This window comes from Mycteria americana, chromosome 2 (genome assembly GCF_035582795.1).
Source record: "Mycteria americana isolate JAX WOST 10 ecotype Jacksonville Zoo and Gardens chromosome 2, USCA_MyAme_1.0, whole genome shotgun sequence".
NCBI lineage: Eukaryota > Metazoa > Chordata > Aves > Ciconiiformes > Ciconiidae > Mycteria > Mycteria americana.
Window position 1 is genome coordinate 1,536,378 of NC_134366.1, and position 18,463 is coordinate 1,554,840.

General features: G+C 47.8%; 1 protein-coding gene across 1 annotated transcript in view; it reads left to right on the forward strand.

The window, feature by feature from the left end:
* Window positions 1–18,463, forward strand: part of SETD2 (SET domain containing 2, histone lysine methyltransferase) — a 72,254-nt gene that overhangs the window by 29,822 nt on the left and 23,969 nt on the right. Inside the window, exons 6-12 of the mRNA XM_075492190.1 lie at window positions 1,189–1,312; window positions 2,584–2,661; window positions 2,969–3,066; window positions 4,922–5,048; window positions 6,678–6,812; window positions 7,476–7,604; window positions 10,702–11,340. Of these exons, the coding sequence (XP_075348305.1) occupies window positions 1,189–1,312; window positions 2,584–2,661; window positions 2,969–3,066; window positions 4,922–5,048; window positions 6,678–6,812; window positions 7,476–7,604; window positions 10,702–11,340 (1,330 nt within the window). The remainder of the gene's footprint in view (window positions 1–1,188; window positions 1,313–2,583; window positions 2,662–2,968; window positions 3,067–4,921; window positions 5,049–6,677; window positions 6,813–7,475; window positions 7,605–10,701; window positions 11,341–18,463) is intronic.

Sequence of the window (18,463 nt, forward strand, 5' to 3'; positions counted from 1 at the left end):
GCGGAGTTAAAGCTTATCTTGGGAGAAGACAACCTTCTCTTGGTAGTCATCCCACCAGAAGACAGTCTGTGGACTGTCGCAAATCCGGCCAAGGGTGGAGAGGTAATACACCCAGAAGATGACCCGTCCCACCTGACGTGGCTTTGTTCAAAGGTATTTCTAGCTCGGCTCTCCTCGCTGTCCTGCCGCTGCGCCCGTTTCCCAGGCTTAGAGTTTTGCGGTCGGGACTTTGAGGGGAGCCAACCCTGCTAAGCAGCAGAAGACCATAGCTGACACCTTCATGTTGGTATCTGCAGGCTAGGGACACATCCAGGAGAAAGATATGGCTGAGTTACGAGCTGAAGGTGCAGATTAACGTACCAGAACGTTTTTTTTGGGTGGACACGGAGGTGGGGGAAGATGGGCATAATTTGTACGTGTGGGCTAGCAGGCCACCACGGTACTGTGCGAGAGGCTGGGATTAATGATGGGAAGGAAATGGAGTGAGCGATACCTGCCCAAAACACCCAATGCTTGGTCCAGGTGGAGCTGGCAGGAGCTTTGGCTTTCCTGGTGCTCTCCCGGTTAAGCACAAGGAAAGAGTTGAAGGGTTCAGGGTGATATTAAACAAGGGAAAACTTTGGACAGATATCAAGGAAAGCTGTTTCACAACGCATCTTGGGTTTAAAGCCTGGCTGTGCTGCAGAACGCAATCCGTGAGGTTTGTGTCGGAGCGTAGGGGTAACTCGTCGTTCTCTTCCATCTCTGCTTTTAAATTCACCTTTCCTGTGGTTAACAAGGATATTTGATTGACCCCTCATTTCACCCACCAGACCAGGAAGGTGCAGACAGGCTTTCCATTTCAATTGAAGAAAACCACCTGCCAGCACCTTCTCTTAATACTCCTTATTTTCCTCCTCACATCGCCCACGAGGTCTTGTTCTTTTACAGAATAAACCCTGCTCGAAGGGGAGCTTTATTCTTGCATCTGGGCTTTTCGCTCTGATATACCTACCCATGCGATAGCGTAAAAACATACATTCATCAGAACTGCCTGAGATTACGGCGTATAGTCATCGTAGCTACACCACCAGGATGACCAGGCTGCAAGTTGTATTCAGAGAGCTCGTCTCAGCGGGAATTATTTTCTTTTCCGTGGTGTTTCTTGCTTGCGGCTGAGTGATGCTTTTTTCCTCTTGGGCTTTGCAGCAACACTTTTGTCTTGGAGTACTGCGGAGAAGTGCTGGATCACAAAGAGTTCAAGGCTCGCGTGAAGGAATATGCCCGGAACAAGAACATTCACTATTATTTCATGGCCCTGAAGAATGACGAGGTGAGCAGTGTGGTTGCTGTGCTTGGCTTCGGGGGAGGCTGGCTGGGCTTAGCCCTGGTTATGTACAGCGCCGACTCCCTGTGAACCCACTAAGCACCGTCCTGAATCTGTCAGAAATGTTTTCCTAAGGAAAGGAAACGTTGGCTGGCTTTGTGTTGTCATACCTTACATGGTTTTTTTAACCCATTGCTCAGTTTCAGCCTGGTTTAACAGAAGTCTGGTAGCTTAACTGTAGCCCAGTGTCCTTGGAGAGGAGAAATTGTCCTCCCGAGGGAAAGGACGGAGTATGGCCCATCCCTTCCACACGAGCAAACCTCTGTGGGAGAGAAACCCCGTCTGTGTCTCTGCTCCGGGAGATGCTTCAAGCCAAACTCAGCCTTCTTGGATGCCCAAGTAAACCAGCCTAGAAGACACACCAAGAAACCACGTTTCCTTTCTTCCCTTGCTCACAGAGCTACATTAAACTGGGACACTTTTAGCTGGTGGAGTCCCTACGTGCAGGATTACTGTCACCAAAATATTTATATACCAGGAGTTCTCTATTATTTATCTTGACTTCAGCTCTATGGGATCGTGGAGCTGCGACGCAGAGAGCGCAGCCTTGCTTACCTTGGGCGATGGGCCCTCCCTCGCTGAGAACAAAGCGTATAAATAGAAATGTAATATCGTATTCTGCTTGTCTCTTCTGTCAAGACTTTTTGGGTCTGGGTAGCTTTACAGTAAATGAGCTAAAAATACTCCGAGTGCTTTTTTCCTCTTCCCCCCCCCCCCAAAGTAAGCAATTTTTGTAGCTGCCATGGGATTGCTATGTGATCACAAGGGGGCACAGAGGAGTTTTTCCAGTTATAAAAGGGAGGACGCAGCGATCCAGGAGATGACCTTTCTATTCAAGCACCATGCATGTGGCAGAGCCGTTCGGCTTTCCCAGCCCTCACGGTCATTGTACCACGTATCAGAGGGTCAGAAACAGATACTAAAAATTCAGGATCCCCACCCAACTAAGAACTCTGCATTAAGCAGCAATGAAAACTAAGAAAACAGGTGAAAACACGTACCAGTTGCTTAGTGCTCTTCCTTTTTTGGGGGCACTTCATATCATTATAAAACCCGTTCTCCAAACCAAATAAAGTTGATAGCTGGAGCAGGAAAGGGTGACGACTTCTACGTGGGTTGTGTTCAAACGCGCGGCGTTCATAGCTATACTGCTTTGTATTTCTGCCCGGTGCGGAGGGAGAGAGGCCGTTTCGCTCTATTTGTTGGTTTCTTTTCAGATAATCGATGCTACCCAGAAAGGAAACTGCTCTCGTTTTATGAACCACAGCTGTGAACCAAACTGCGAGACACAAAAGGTAAACTGCTGGATCAAAGCTGCCGGCTTCTCACTTCCACTGCCTTGCGACTTGGCAAGCTCAGAGTGAAAAGCGTTGCTCCTTTGTCTTTACGTCTCTTTGTTTTGGGTGGTTGTTGTTGTTGTTGTAACTTAGTGAAATGGAAACAGCTACCTTTGAAATGGGCATGTACTGCCGATCCCGTTAGCAAATTTTAAGTTTATCAGTGATGCTGTTTGAAGGATTAGCCTTGTTAATTTAAAGCAAAACCAGAGTCGAGCCTGGCTTTTGTAACAGATATTGTCATCTTGTTTTTTCCTTGCCTTAGTGGACTGTGAATGGGCAGCTCAGAGTTGGATTTTTCACCACCAAACTAGTCCCATCGGGCTCGGAGCTGACGTTCGATTACCAGTTCCAGAGATACGGGTACGTTTCGGCGCTCTCTGCTTAAGCTGCTGGAAGTGGGGTTTTGTGAGTGTTGGTGCAATGAACAAATTGAAACGACCCATTGCAAAGCCTGGTCTAACAGAGCGGTTGTAAATGAACTGGAATTCAACTATATAAAAAGCTACCTGGATAAAGTTTCTTCCATTTTCTAACACAAGAGACTGGGAGAGGAACGTCCCATTGATTTAATACGTCTTTTCCAGTGTCACTTTCTTGCCTTTTTGTTCCACTTGATACCATCTCTCCCCAGTGGACATTTCCCACATAGTTATCTTGACTGTTTCTTTCCTCTGTCTAATTATTAATTACCCAAGCTCCAGACTTTGCAATGCTCTTAAAGAATGCCTCTTCTTCCCCACCCACCCCTGTTTTACGACTTTGCAAATACTTGCAGAGCTGTAAAACCCCAACAGATAGCACGTTCCCTCTTCCTGTCCGACTCCAGAAGTGCAGGTGTGCAAGCTCCAGCGTGGGCTTTGGCTCCCTTCGCTAAACCCGAGCCTAATATTTTTATATTACTGCTTGTCCAGGTGTATGGCAAAGTATTTCACTCTCTTTAATGCGATTAGCACAAAATAGCGTCTGACAGGCTTGAAGCAACATGTAATTATGAGATTAATTGTAGATCCATTTTATAATCCCTAGGTTATTTTTACTGAATACAGTTGTTTAAGTTGTCTCTTCCTTTTCCTTCTGGATCCGGCCTTATGCAACGCTATGGCTCTTTCTATACGCAGAAGAATCGGAAATGAATGTTTAGGTGCATTATAAAATTATTTGTGCTAAAGCGTCAGATGCTGTCATTAATTTTCTGTTCCTGGTGCAAACTTGCAGGAAGGAAGGCAAACTTAGCCTCAGCCTTTCTGGTTGCTCTTGCAGCAAAGCCTGTTTGATTCCTAGGCACGTGGGGATATCTCTAAAGCTGGGGAAGGTCAGGTGATAAGCAGTCTATACACCCATAATTTTATTTTTGTCTGTATATGGCTTAGTCAAAATTATTAAGGGTTTCATATTATGGCCCCGTTAGGGCCTCTCTGATGGAGAATCATTTTGCTATATTGGTTCACTCCGATGTCTCGTATATTTGAGTTCAGTGAACCTAGGCTTGTCTCGCTGGAGTTTTCCAGCTCTGATCTCTTGGGCATCCTTCCTGAGCTCAGGTTCTGCTTCACAGAAGATCCTGCAGTGGAGCTTCCCTGATTCTTACTGCTCGTACTGCAGAGCCACGTTCCTCCAGTGGATTATGCACGTTTCCAAAAAAGAACCCCATTCACCCAAACAAGTGTGCCATATACTTTAAAATTTATGGTACGTCAAGTAGAAAATACAGGGGCTTTGTAGAAATATTAAATATAATATAATGTATATCTCTTCTGCTCTCCATTGCTGTATATCTGTGCAAAAAACCATCTTCTACCTGAGTTTTACTACTTCCACGAATCCTCAGCTCATTCTTTATTCTGTTTTGAGCTACAAAATGCAAGCCTTTTTCCTAATGAATATGTAATCATAATTATTGCAGCGTGTGGTAAGAAGTTAGCCGACCCAACAGCCCCACCTTTTCCTTTCTGGTTCTTGGTTCTTGGTTCTTGACCTACAAAGAGCCTGGAAGTGAAGCAGGCTTTGGTTTCCAGCTGAGACAACACGGGATCACGGTAGCTCTGCAAGAAATAAAAGACTTTGTTTGAATTTTCAGTGGCCAGAAAGGCCTTGCCATGCAGAGAAGTTCCCGTCCCTGTCTTCTGAGGATGCACTTAAGAGGAAGGTAAAATAACTCGCTGTGGATGCAGTTGATCTGTTATTAAACTGCTCTCTTGCTTACGCTCACCAACAGCAAAGAGGCTCAGAAATGTTTCTGCGGCTCGGCCAACTGCCGGGGTTACCTGGGAGGAGAGAACAGGGTCAGCATCCGAGCCGCCGGAGGGAAAATGAAAAAGGAGCGCTCCCGTAAGAAGGACTCGGTGAGTCTGATTCTCCCTTGTATGCGTGGTTTTATTTCTTTCTAAGAGTAGCAGCAGCCAAGGGTTGACCCTGGGCTTGATCCTCTCTACGTGAGCCTTCAGGTCACCTCCAAGGTCGTCTTCTGCGATCAGTGACTCTCGATGACCTCAAGGCTCAGTCTTTTCGATGGATGTATTTGTAGCGTTTTATTTCACAGGGGCCCTCAATACTTGTGTTTTCTTGGAGCTTTAGTTCAATCTGTATTTGCTTTCTCTGGGTTACTTAGCACAAAATCCCACCAGAGAGGGACTTTCACAGGTACAATATCTCGCCATCAATACCACGTGCTACTGAAAAGCATATGAAATTCTACGTGGTTTGAAAAATTTGGTTTGCGTTGCATGATTTTTAAACGTCGGTGAAAGACGGGCAATAGCGGGCTTCACCATTTAGGACATTACCTGAAATTTGACGGCTGAAAGGGGGCAGATGTTTGCCGTCTCCGGGCTGGGATGTGAAATTTGAATCTCTTAATTGCTTTGGCCTAAAGGCAAGTCAGCTTCCAGGGGGAACTTGTATGAACACGTGTCGTATTTGTGCGGACCTCAGTTACAGTTCTGTTTGCAGATGGATGTGAATGAAATATGTAACGTAAATCCAGACTTGGTTTTAGTCTTTTTATAGCTTTTCATGCATGTAATCCCCACATTGAATTGCAGGGATGGGTTCACGTGGTAGATGTAGGAAACTGCAGAGAAGTCTGAGCAAAGCAGTCAAAAGGAGTTTTTCCTGGGTGCAGACTGCTGCAAGAAAGTGGACGGGCTCTTTCTGCTTCCTACGAGATGTAATTGTTCTCTCCTTGAAGATACAAATCTCTGTTCCTCCAAAAAAGATTTCTCACCTGCTCTTTTGGGAGAAGCTACCTTTGAAAATGCCAGCTTCATTTGTATTTACTGTATCGGAGAGTCAGGAAGCCAAGAAATTATTTATATGTCATTTATAAGTGGTTTTAAAATGCTAATTGGTGGCACTGAGCGGTAGGCTAAATTATGAACGTTGATATTTTCGGTGTCCACATGGAAAGGAATGCGCCTCTGGTTGTAAAGATTATAAATACCAGTTAGGTATTTAAAGAAGTAAATCTATCCGCAATTAAAGTTAATCTCTTAGCGCACATCTGTTTTCCTTTGCGAAAAGATAAACTTGCGACTGGGAGTATTTTGGTGCACGCACCTGGACTTTCCTCCGCGCAGCGTAGATGTATACGTCTAAAATGTGCCTAAAACTTCTCTGATTCATTAGGAGAAATGGATATTGGAGTCGGGGGATTCCTGCCTGTTGCGTGCGTGTCAGGCAGGAGTGCAACTGGCTGCCCTCTGTCCCCGGTATAGACAGAACTGGTGGGAACAGCGTGCTCTTGTACGGGATTTATGGTCTAAAAAAAAAAACAACAAACCCATAATAGGCCAGATAAAAGAAACCCAACCACGTTGAGTCAAATTAAAGCCAGGCTTCTTTTCCGTATGGGCAAATTGCTCGGGAGAGGCTTCTCCTGGCTCTCAAAGCCAAGGGACGGATTCTCTCTGCCATCACGTAGGATGGCATGAGCCTGGCACGACCTGAGAGTTGTTTTTCTTTGGCCGTGGTAGGTGGACGGGGAGCTGGAAGCGCTGCTGGAGAACGGAGAGGGTCTCTCCGATAAGAACCAAGTTCTCAGCTTATCCCGGCTGATGGTTCGGATCGAAACTCTGGAGCAGAAGCTCACCTGCCTCAAACTCATACAGGTGAGGAGGTCCCAGCTGAAGGGGAGGAGGCCGTGTCCTGTTAAAGCAATGTCCTTGGAGCTCTCGTTAGAGGAGGAAGGGGAGGGTGGGAGAAAGGCCTCGCACTTGTGCCGCCATCCCAAGCGCGAGCCGAGCGGTTCTGCGTGGGTTATAGCTGGTGCGTAATCTCCACCCGCTGCTCGTTTCGTATTTGGTAGAACTTGGGTGGTGATGCAGAATGCCCGTTTCTAGAAGCAGCTTGTACATACGGGATTTAGGCTGTAAATGAGTAGTTTGTCGGCTTAAAATCCTAGCTGTCTTATCTCCAAAATTGTCTTGCATTTTTGCCTCTGACCGAGTGCAGATGAGTTGCAGCCAGTTTTCTGTGCAACCCGTTATCTCGTTAAGTTTTATTCTGCAATACGAGCTGTCCACCAGGTAACGGTTGTAACGGTTCTGCTGCGTGCCTTGTTGCTCCAAACCCGGCAGTTGTGGCCTCTTAAATTATGTTAGATGTGCACCGATCTTGGCAGGCGCCTAGTTCTGGCTTCTGCAGTGGGTTTGTCAGGTAACGTAAGCCCAGTTGAGCAGTTAGCCATGTTCGCCGGTGGAAATCAAAGGGGTTTTTTTGCCTGTAAGTCTCCGACCATTCCCACGGACTCTCTCTAACTTTGGCTCATCCAGAACACGCACTCGCAGTCCTGCCTGAAGTCCTTCCTGGAGTGTCACGGCTTATCTCTCCTCTGGATTTGGATGACGGAACTGGGCGATGGGAGAGGAAGCACCGCTAACAACCTGAAGTTGCAGCTGGAGGTCAGTAATTCCCTCGGGTCTGAAGCTTTCCTAGCAGCGTTGCTAATTGCTCAGAAGCATGATGATTTTATTTTTTTTATTTTTTTTATTTTTTTTAAATATACGTATCGCGTGCCAAGTGTTCCTGAAAACAAACTGCAGTTATCCTTAATACTACAGCCTAAAATTTCTGCTTTAAGGAAGATCCTTAATATATGGAAAGAATTTGCTCTTGTGGTTTTCCTTAGATTTCTTAGTGACACAAGCCAGACTTAAATAGAGATCGTTGCCGCTGCTGTTTATTCCGTACTGAATCTCACAGGGAATTGGAGGTATGGACGGTCTGAAGTGGAACTTGAATATTGCTGTTTTCTATACGCACTTCAGCGTTGCATGCAGAAAGACGTCGGGAAGTTCCTTTATTAAAGAACTCTTCTAGAAGAAGGTTGCTGTGCAGTTTGGAGAGGCGCACGCGGCCCTCAATCCCCAGCAAGAAAGCAGAAGGCATGTGAGCTCTAGAGCTCAAGGCGCCTCTTCTCCTGCTGACTTCTCCTTTGTTTTTCAGAAGCGGTGACAATCCTGCCCAACTCTGCTTCCTTAGCTCAGCACGGTTTTTCTCCAAGCTGGTACTAAGCATTTCTGAATGAGTCGTGTCCTACTCATGCCTTCCTCCTCTTTAACACCGTAGGTTCAGGTGTTCCCTCTGAGAAACGGGCGCTGTTGGTATCAGAAGGTGAAGAGCTGCCTACGTGTGCTTTTGTGAGCCTTCACCTCTTGGGGTGGGATGGGGATACCTGAAGATTTTTGGAGCCCAGCTCGATATCAGACCTAATGAGACAGCTTCTGTGTTTCTCTCGAAGCGGCTGTGTCACTGGTGGTGAGAGGGACAGCAGATCTGTCCGCTCTGCAGTGTGTCCTATGGGAAGGCCACCAGTTCCACTGCCTAGTCCTCATCCGTCCTTACTTAGACAAAGTTGTGGCTGTAAATACCTGGAAAACTTTAGTGCTGTTGGGTTAGGGGTCTCTGATGTTAAGTTAGAGCTTGCTGACTTGCAGGCTTTGAGTAGACCTACCCATACTTCATCAGCCTCGTGCTGGGCAGAGCATGCTGTTGCTGATGGGCCGTGTACGTTGTGTACAAGGCACGGATTCAGCGGGTGCCTCAAGTTTTCTGACGTGATGTGGCTTTTCAGTACTTACAGCCAAAGCAGAAGTGCTTGACAGCTGCCGAGTCAAGTTCCTCTCGCCACGGTGCGTCACCTCCGTGTTGCTGTGTGGGGAGGTGCTGCTCACGAGGCTACAAAAAGATCTTTTGAGACAAAATCTACAGGGACTGAGTTAAATCTGTTGCAGTAACTGCTCTTAGGAGGGATTCCCCTTTGGGATTCCCCTTTGGAATAGCTCTTAGGAGCTATTCCCCTTTGGGACTGCAGTATATTCTTCTTTGAGGTAGGTAGGATCCATCCCACTTGATAGATGTTGAAGCCGTTGCTCCGAGGGAGTCTCGAGTCTGGGTTTTTGTACATATGGTGCCTACCTCTTGCTCCCTGACATACAGGTGCCATGGCATTGCAGAGCTGCTAGGTAGCTCGCCTCCGACTCGTCTTCGACCTCTGGCTTTGGAGAAATCAATGGTCAGGTTAGACTCTGGTTTTCCCCTGGAACAGATTCAGGCACTCAACCTCATTGATCTCAAACCCAGAGCTGCTCCCCACAAGCTTCAGGAGGGAAACTGAATTGCTGTGGTCCTGGTGGCTTCATCTCGATGCATCTGGTCACAATGCACTGTCAGCTTTGGTGGGGTTTTGTGGATTGGATATATTCTTTTAAAATCCCGGTAACTCTTCACTGAGTTGCAAGTGGGGCTTGGGATAGGGGCCAGATAACACTGTGCTTTTTTTCCCCCTTTTTTTTTAAAAACTGTCATTGTTTTAAGAGAAACGGTCTTTTGGCCATCGGATGCCCGTGGCAGACATTAGCGTAATGCCATAAAACCATCTTCTGTCCTTCACTCCTGGAGGGCTGGCTTTGAAAGCGAACAAGTTGAAAAGTCCTGGAGAAGGGCTGGTTATCTCCTGCTTCAAAACCAGGGATTTGGGGTCTGGTGTTGGGAGAGAAGTTGTTGAAGTCACTTGCTGGATCCTGGAAAGGTTGTGTTCATTTAACGTCTGGTGCTTCTTTCTGTGCCCGTGATCCCCGTTCCCACTGACAGGTTTTGTAAAAGGATTTCAAAGATCTTTTCAAGAACTTGTTTCTCATCTCAGGCTTTGGACACAACCCAGTTGAGGCCAAGCTTTTTGGCTGGTCTCCAGGGGAAAGCGCTATAGCAGGAGCTGTGCTGTGGTCTCTGACGCTGTGCGGGCTCCGTCACCTGGTACCTCCGGGTGTTTCTGGGTGTCTGAAGGAGGATACCTGTTCCTGGGACCCCCTTGTCGGGTGCTGGAAGCGTGTTGTGGTACTGGGAGTGCAGGTGCTAGCGGCAGCCTCATTTTTCTGGCAAGATTAAATCAGCTGGAAGTGCCATCAGTATCAGAGATGCTCACCTCCTCTCGTGGTTGGAGGACTGAAGGAAGATCCCCAGCTGTCCACAAGGTTTAGCTCCACAAGCAGCAGACCGTTGACGCTGGTAATGCTCCAGCTTCTGCTGCAGCACAGGGCACCTCTGTCGAGTGAGGAAAAAGCTTTCCCGGTATTAGTTTGCAAACTTTTTTGGGTTCATCGCCTCTATTTTGACTGCTGATACATCTTGATGTTTCTTTCACGTAGCCTATCTAACTGCTGTATTGTTGCCTTGGTTGCCCTAGGAATGGGTATGGCCAGCCATAAGCGTCTGAGCTCTTTGAAATCAGTTTAATTGCAACTAATTGTTAAATGAGTTTAATTGCTAAATACTTGTGCTCACTGTTTTCCACCCACTCATGGTTTATTTGCTCTCGGCAGCAGTTCACCCCTGCAGCTCAGCCTCGAGCAGGGACGCCGCTATCCCCGACCCGTGACCTGTCACCATCATATTGATATTGCAGAGTTACCTCTTGTTGAGAAAAGGAAATGGTTCCAAGTTGGAGACGGCTTTAAATTCTAATGGCTCTAACAATGTGATTTTTGTCTTTGCGATTAGATTATGAAGACGCTAGAGCTCCTGCCTATACCTACCAAGAACATGCTGGAGGAGAGCAAAGTGCTTCCCATTATTCAGCGCTGGGCTCAGACCAAGACCGCTGTCCCGCAGCTCAGCGAAGGGGATGGCTACTCGAGCGAGAACACCTCGCGGGCTCACACGCCACTCAACACGCCGGATCTTTCCACCAAGCAGAGTGCGGAAGGTGACACGGACACCCCTAAGAAGCTGGTATTTCGAAGGCTGAAAATTATAAGTGAAAACAGCATGGACAGTGCCATCTCGGATACAACCAGTGAGCTGGAAGGGAAGGAGGGCAAAGAGGACCTGGACCAGCTGGAGGGTGCCCCGATGGAGGTGTCAGAGGAGCAGCAGCAGCAGGAGATCAAAGCTGCTGTTGATGCGCCGGTGGAGAGCAGCAAACCCCAAGCTGCGGAGCTGGAGGCTGAGCCTGAAGCAGAGGTCAAAGAGAGCAACGGTGCGAAGCTGGAAGAGCCCATTACGATGGAAACGCCATCTCAAGACGAAGAGGAAGGCGTATCCGACGTTGAGAGCGAGAGGAGCCAAGAACAAACGGACAAAATTGTGGATGTGAGCGATTTGGCTACCAGGCTGCTCGACAGCTGGAAGGAGCTCAAGGTAAGAGACACCTACCTGCAGCTACACCACCTCTACTCTTGCTAAGGAAAATGCAGAGCTGTTTGCGGTTCAGTACAAACGGGGCTAAGTTGTTGTCCTGTTGGTAAATGTTTGACAACTAAGATTGCTTTTCTACGCGAAAGGGCTTCTCCAGGTGCTTTCTGTATATGTCCTTTCATTGCAAACTACCCTGTACGTGACTTACAGCAGATTTCCAGGCGTCGGTGCGTTGCACGCTGAAAAGAGCAGATAATTCAGTTTGGGCACCACAAAGTCACCTTAGTCATCCAGTTATTTTTTAGGCTGTTCAGGGGGAGGGCAGCCGTAAGGGGATTGAGATTCCCTTCTCAACCCATCAGAAAACGAGGCTAGCGACAGCGCCACAAGCATTTTTGGTTGAAGTGGCCCAGTATCTGTTAACGTTGAAACAAATTGATGGACCGTCTACTCCTAAATTCAATTATCACAACATCGTCAGCGTTTCCTCTCCTGTTAACATCTGCTTTTCATCTGTAACGTATAGAGCCTCCAGAAACCGGTCTGTTGGCCGTATTGCGTTCTCTCGATAGTCGTAGCGCTGGGTTAACCTCTGGGTGTTTGCAGTTGGTGTTTAGATCAGGTGACTACTCAGATTTGTGGGTGTTATTTGAGCCTTTAAAGGCTGCTAGAGTATGCAGCTGCTCACGGTTTCACTCCCATCAAGGTCTTCCTCGAGCAGATAACCTCTTTAAGAGAAGGGCTTGGTGGCTGCAGGCTGCCTTCTCTCCTCCAGAATCCTCCTCTGTCCCCACACGGTGTAGGTGGCCAACTTGGCCGCTCCATCTTCGGCCGACAGCTTTTTTTGATGGGACATAGGATGACGTTCCAGTAACTCGCCACTCAACGTTTCAGGCATTTCCTGGGGTTTCTTTAGGTCTTTGGAAACTCCTTGCCCATCTGCTGCTTCTGTAGGATTATATTCCTTATAGTATGTTCCTTATAGTATATTCGAGAGCAAGAAGGGTGAAGCGTGGGAGCCTTTAAGTTGCTTTTACACTTTAATAAGTGTAAAAGCAGCATTTGCTGAGGATCCAGCAAAGGAATCAAAGGTGCTGCTGTGCTTCTGGCATGGTGTGGGCTTGGTGGAAAAGGTCGTGGAGGGTCTGCTGCCCTTCTCTTAATCAAGAGTCCGCCCAGTTTTAATTATTGGAAGTAGTCTTTAGGCAAATTTCTGTTTTATGATGCATCATATAGCTAAAGAGTTGATTTACCCACTGAATTTGATAATGCGTAATGATTTAGAAGAGGCTAATAAAAATAATGGCTGTTAGCATACTGCAGCGTCACGCGCAGATGGAGGAGACCGCAGCTAGCTTTGAGTCCGTGAACCTTTGCTTCTACCGTTCAGCGACCGTAGCTACAAACATTAGCATTTATAAAACTTATCTAGAGATTTACACAAGACTTAAGAGAAATCTTACCTTAATCTCTGAATTTTTCAGAAGAATCAGATACTCTTGAACATTTGCAGAATTTGAGCATAATCATTTGAGCCATAAATCTTAGTGGGAGAAGAGGTGAGACTTTACTGTACAAACAACTAAAATACGTTTCTATAGAGAAGTTAGGTTGTGTTTTGGTTTTTTTTTCCCCTCCCTCTCCCCTCTTTACCAAGTGGATCTGATCGTTTACTAGATTTTAATTTGCAGACTCTTAAAATTTGTGTGGGCCTCACGATTTTCTTTATTGAAGCGACACTGTCAGGTTGAATTTATGGTGAAATTGAAGCCAAGTCCTTTTCCATCCATTGCTAATACCTGGGATTGTTTAAACTGAAAGCTAAGTCAAGTCTTAGTCCTACACTGCTTTGGAGATAGACTTGCTTTGGACTACCCAGACTCAGTTTTCTGTTTGCAACCAGACGTGTTCACTTCCAGGATGACGTGCTGCGGTGTTTAAACTTGAAACAGCACAGAAAAAAATGTTGAAAAGCGCTAATGAAAAGTGTGAAGTTTCACAAAACGAGTGACTCCTCCAAAATGTTGGTTTGAGACCAAATTTGATCTGACAGTGTCATTTGATCGCCAAGGCTTGTGTTTTCTTTTGAGCTTGGAGGAGCTCAGCCTTGGGTATCTAGAGACCTTTGCTGAAGCCCGTGGTCATGCTGTGGAGTCACGACCCATCACAGTTGCTATTTAAGATGTAGATTCGCATCCTCTCTGGGTACTTATTAATTAATGTCGGGTCGTTGCAAGGATGCTAATAGCCCGATGCAGCGCGTGTGTCTGGTCGTAGGGATGGGGTTGTATCTCACAAGCCCTAGCTTTGTAGTAATCCCAGCAAATCCAACCCAAAAAAGCAGAATCATGCCATGAGTCTGTGAAAACTCATTTCTCTCCAGTAAAGCATTCGTGGGGAAACTGTGACCTGGGGGTTCATTCTGTGTCCTGGACTTTATCATGGCACTAAGAGTTAACTGCTTCTGTCTGACTCTCACCTGTTAAGATGCCACCATAGCCCAGCCCGGAGGTGGCCGATGTCTAAAAGAAAAGACTAAGCCGGCAGGGCAATGCTTTAGATGGAAGGGGGATGGATAGTCACCGCGGAAAACCTGGTCACCTCAGCGGCAAGAGCGCTAGGTGCCTTTTCCAGCACTTCCAAGCTTTTTAAAAGCTGGTTTTGTTTTGAGTGGTGGAACATCTGCAATAACTGGCATTGGATGGGGGGGCGGGAGGGTCTGAAACCTCGTAACTTAAGCTATGTCCTCTCCAGTCTTGCTGATGACCCCCTTGTAATTTCAACCATTTCCATCTAGCTTCTCAGGGCAGCAAGGAGCTGACCATGTGTCTCCTTTTCTCAACTCCATTTTCAACTCCGTGCTGAAGAAGGGAGAGGACATAGCATGCATACGGTGAAGAAACGGGAAGATGGTTGGGAAGCTGGATGATGCATGAGCAATATAATAGGTGAAAAGAGGACAGAGGTGGTTAACTCATTGATGCCGACGTTATTTTGGTGCGTCCATTGCCGGCAATGGACGTCGCTCCGGGAAAATCCCAACTCCTGGCATGAAAGGATTAAGTGAGCTATCTTTTTCTATACCTCTATACACAGGACTTGTAAGTCCTCGGCTTACAGGGCTCATACACGCCGACTCCTTAACCCGCGAGGAGTGTTGGCCGCTGCTACATACCCATCGCAACACACACTCACACTCCCCAGGGGGGTAAGTTTTCAGCCTGGGCTTGTGCACGCCGTTCCTGCTCTCTGAGGAAGCGGTGCATACCTTTCCCCATGCTGAAAACTCACTCTGGGTGGCAAAGGCTGGTTGGTGGACACCCAGCAGGGTGCAGGTGGTGGTTCAACGTGGTTCTTCCAGGCGTCTTAGCCCGCTCCAGCTGGAGGATTGTGCTCAGGTAAGGCTCCGTGGACTGATCCATAAGCCAAACCCATGATGGAGGTGATACGCAACATGATGGCCAACAGACCCGGTACTCTACCCTCTTGGCATCACAGGAACAAGCAGTACGGTCAGCACTGCCAAGCATGGCAGGCTTTTCTCAGTGTCTTTTTGATGGCTTGCGTTTCAGTAGCTAAGGCTGAGGGGCAGGAGAATGCGTTTGGCTTCAAGCGTAGCATGTGCTTTAATAGAGTTGGTGTTTCAGGGTGATCTGGCCCTTGGGGTTTCCTCGCCGTTTACCCCAAAGCAGGGCCTGGAGGTCCTGCAACTCCACTACCCAAGCTCTAGGCTTCGTGCGATGGCCCGTTACACGTCTAAAATCTGTCCCATAGCGAACCTGCGTGCTCTGCCAATTGACTAATGCCGCGTGAACGCAACCGGCATGGCAGCGCTGGCTGCTGCAGAACGTCCCACCGTGCTAGCGTAGTTTGGGCTCTGCTCTGTTGCAGGTGGGACTGAGCTTTTGGCATCTTCCTCCACCCCTGGGTGGGCAGAGGATGTCCTCACCTTCTGGGGAGGGGGCAGGTAGGAGTTGTAGCTGTGAGGATCCCCAGACCTTGCCCTCATGAGTTGGAGAAGATCTTTTTTATTTTTTTAAGAAAAACCTTTGGAAAGAGCCACGTGTCTTGGGTTTAAAAGGTTTTAGTTGGACACTTGTGGCCTCACAAGTATTTAGCAGTGATTTGGAGTTCAAGGCTCAGGTGTTACCCCAACTTTGGCCAAGGTGGACTTTCTCTTTTGCAATGAAAACACCCGTTCTGTGAGCTCAATTATCAGCCTGAACAGGGATAGCAGAGCCAGCGACCCAGGCAAACTGAGCTTTCGTCTTCCCCTGAGATAGTCTTTCCAAATCACGTCTGATACATCTCGATAGGACAGCTCTGTGAAGCTCCTCTTGCCTGTCCTGTTCCCAGACAAGCCATCCTGGGGCGACTGGCTCTCGTTCCGGCACGCACATCGCATGCTTTAATTAGGAGGCTTATAATTTGTTATAACTTACAGCAAGAAATAGTTTGCGAAAACAATAGGCACTGGTGAGCGGCCAGGCTGTTGTTTGTGGTGGGTTTTTTTGGCCTTCAAGCAGGGATGTTGTGGCATTAGTCCTTTCTCTTGCTCTCCTCCATCCCTTGGCATCGTGCTGGAGCTTCGTGCTTGTGCAGAGGGAGCTGCAGAAGGGAGGGAGGAAAGCGAGGAAGAGGAGATCCAGCCCTGGCTGGTGGAGCGTTGGGTATCCAGCCTGGTAGGGGATGGATTCGGTTGCGTGATGTTTCTTCAACAAATCGACAATATGAGTTCAGAGTACTCCAGAGCAGAGTTAGGTGAGACAACACGGTCTGCGGGTCGTCTTGGCTTTGAGGACCTAAGCCCTGCCAAACGCCGCGAGCTCTGGAGGGCTGCAGGTGGCTTTCCAGCTCTATGTCCAGGCACGGGATTCATCCCCTCGGCCCCAGGAGAAACGTGCCAGGTCCCTGGTTGGGCAGCAGAGGTTTTGAAGTGCGGGTGCACGGCTGGGTTGGCACGGGTCGGCGTAGAAGAGCGGTCACCCCTTTGCCCGCTGTGCTTGCGTTGGCGTGAACACAAGACGAGCCTCTACCCGGTCGTGCTGTTGTTTCCTGATGCCCAGCATTGGTGTCCATGGGTCTTCTCCAGTTTACTCCCATTAAATCAGAAATAATTGGCAGCTAAGGGACAGATTTCTGGAGAGTTTTGTTAAGAGCGCTCTTCCTTTCCTACTGCTGCATCCTTTGAGTCTTGAGACCGCTCTGCAGCTCTCTTGCCTCTCCCAAGCCAAGGATGGTTTGTGTCTGCAGCTGGACAGCCTCTATCCTGGGGTGGTTTTTTTCTTTTCTTTTCTTTGTAACAGACTTGTATCACTTTTCTTTCTGTGTTTAATTTTGTGTGCAACTCATTAAAAATTGTTCTGGAAGGTAGAGAGCCATTTGGACTCTGTTAGCGGTGGTTGCATTGATTTAGTCGTTATGCACGCTCAGAGCCAGCAGCTTCTGTTTCCAAAAATAAAATAGGCTTTTCTTCGGAGTTCCCCCGGCTTGCATCTGGTTTGACCACCATCTGGTTTTCATGGAGCAATTTTGACATATTCCTCCGCGTGTTGCTGGTTCAAAGACTCGGCTGCCTCCGTCTTCACCAGAGCGATGCTGGCGGCTCTGCAGCCTGTTGGGTAGATCTGTAGCTGCTCTCCAGCAAGACGTAGCTTGCTCCCCGGTTCATAATTATCTTGTATTTTGAGCCACCTGGACCTTCGTTAGGGCAGTCCAATTTGATGGGACGGATCCTGCCATGGGTTCCCCCGTTTTCCCCCTCTGGTGCCTCCTGTCGCTGTGGTCCCAGCCCTGTCTTCCTCTGAAAGATGCTCACTCCTACCTAGGGAGGGCGGATGCTTTCTTGCCCCTTGCACGTTCCACCATCTTTGACCTCAAAGCTTAGACTCCATTATCTCCGTTGAGTTGAAATCGCTGTATATCTTACCTTCAGCAGCCGCGCTTTCAATGTCATGGTGAACCGAAAACAACGCGTGGCAGGAGCGGGCAGTGCCGTGTTTGCCAAGTCCACTTACTCAGCGTGGCTCCTGGCCTCCTCCTATTCCCCTATCCCTTTTTTCTGGTCGTTTCCCATTGCATGTCCCGCTATTTAATGGGACAAATCTTTTTAGGAGCTGGGGAGGCTGGGCTAGCTTAGCTCTTCCCTCCACTTGCCTGCTGCGTTGTCCTTTAGCTGTCCTGGCTGGTTCATCCATCATCTCGTGGCTTGGTGGCTCCTCACCGCACCTTCTCTCCTGCTGATGGGAGCACCGCTCGGGCCGGACGTGGGGTGATTATTTTTGAACGTGCTGCTCTGTGGTGTGTATGCGAAGGAGCTTTCTGGGGGGCTGAAGCAGGAGAAAGAAAATAAATAGAGAAGATCTGTTGCTGGTGGGTGCTTTTGGGTCTGCAGAAGCTGCCCTCGTGGTCCGCTCCTTCCCGCACGAGGCAGTAAGAGGCAAAATGAATCCCTGCCGCTGGACGGCGAGGAAATAGCGTTGTATAGGCTTTATTATCCCAGCCAGGCTTTATTATCCTTCCGCATCCCTCCCCACCCCAAACAGTGAGCTGCTGCCTTGTGTCTTTGCATGTCATTAAAAGCATCCTGGATTTTGGGGTCTTTTGATCCATAGCAAACGTGTAAATAAATAAGAACAATTAAAAAAGGGCATATTTACAAACTCTTAATGCCTCTCGTCACGGCATACGGATTTGCAGATGCTTCGAACTGCACGTGTTTGCTGCGTTGTGTTGAGGCTCCACGGAAAAGCAAAACAGGTATTTAAGAAAATAAAAATCTTGGCCAAAATCACCTTTTTTTTTTTTTTAACCTTCAGCAGAACTTTTGAAGTATTTTTGTCTTGTGAACAGACCACAACAGGCTTTCTTATACTTTCATTTATTTCACCAAAGGAAAATACATTTTCTTAGCCCACGGGGCACATGGTTTTTTTCCTAACACAATAAAAATGGGACTCTCAACCCTGGGCTCTCTCGTTAAATCCAGTGCTGGAGGTGGACACATTGCTAACGCGTGATGCAATCTGGTGCAACCGGGCAGCCCAGCGGAGACGGCGGTCAATTAATTTCCAGCCAGCTTTAAAAAAATCAAGTGGGATTTTATTTAGAAAATGAACATTATATA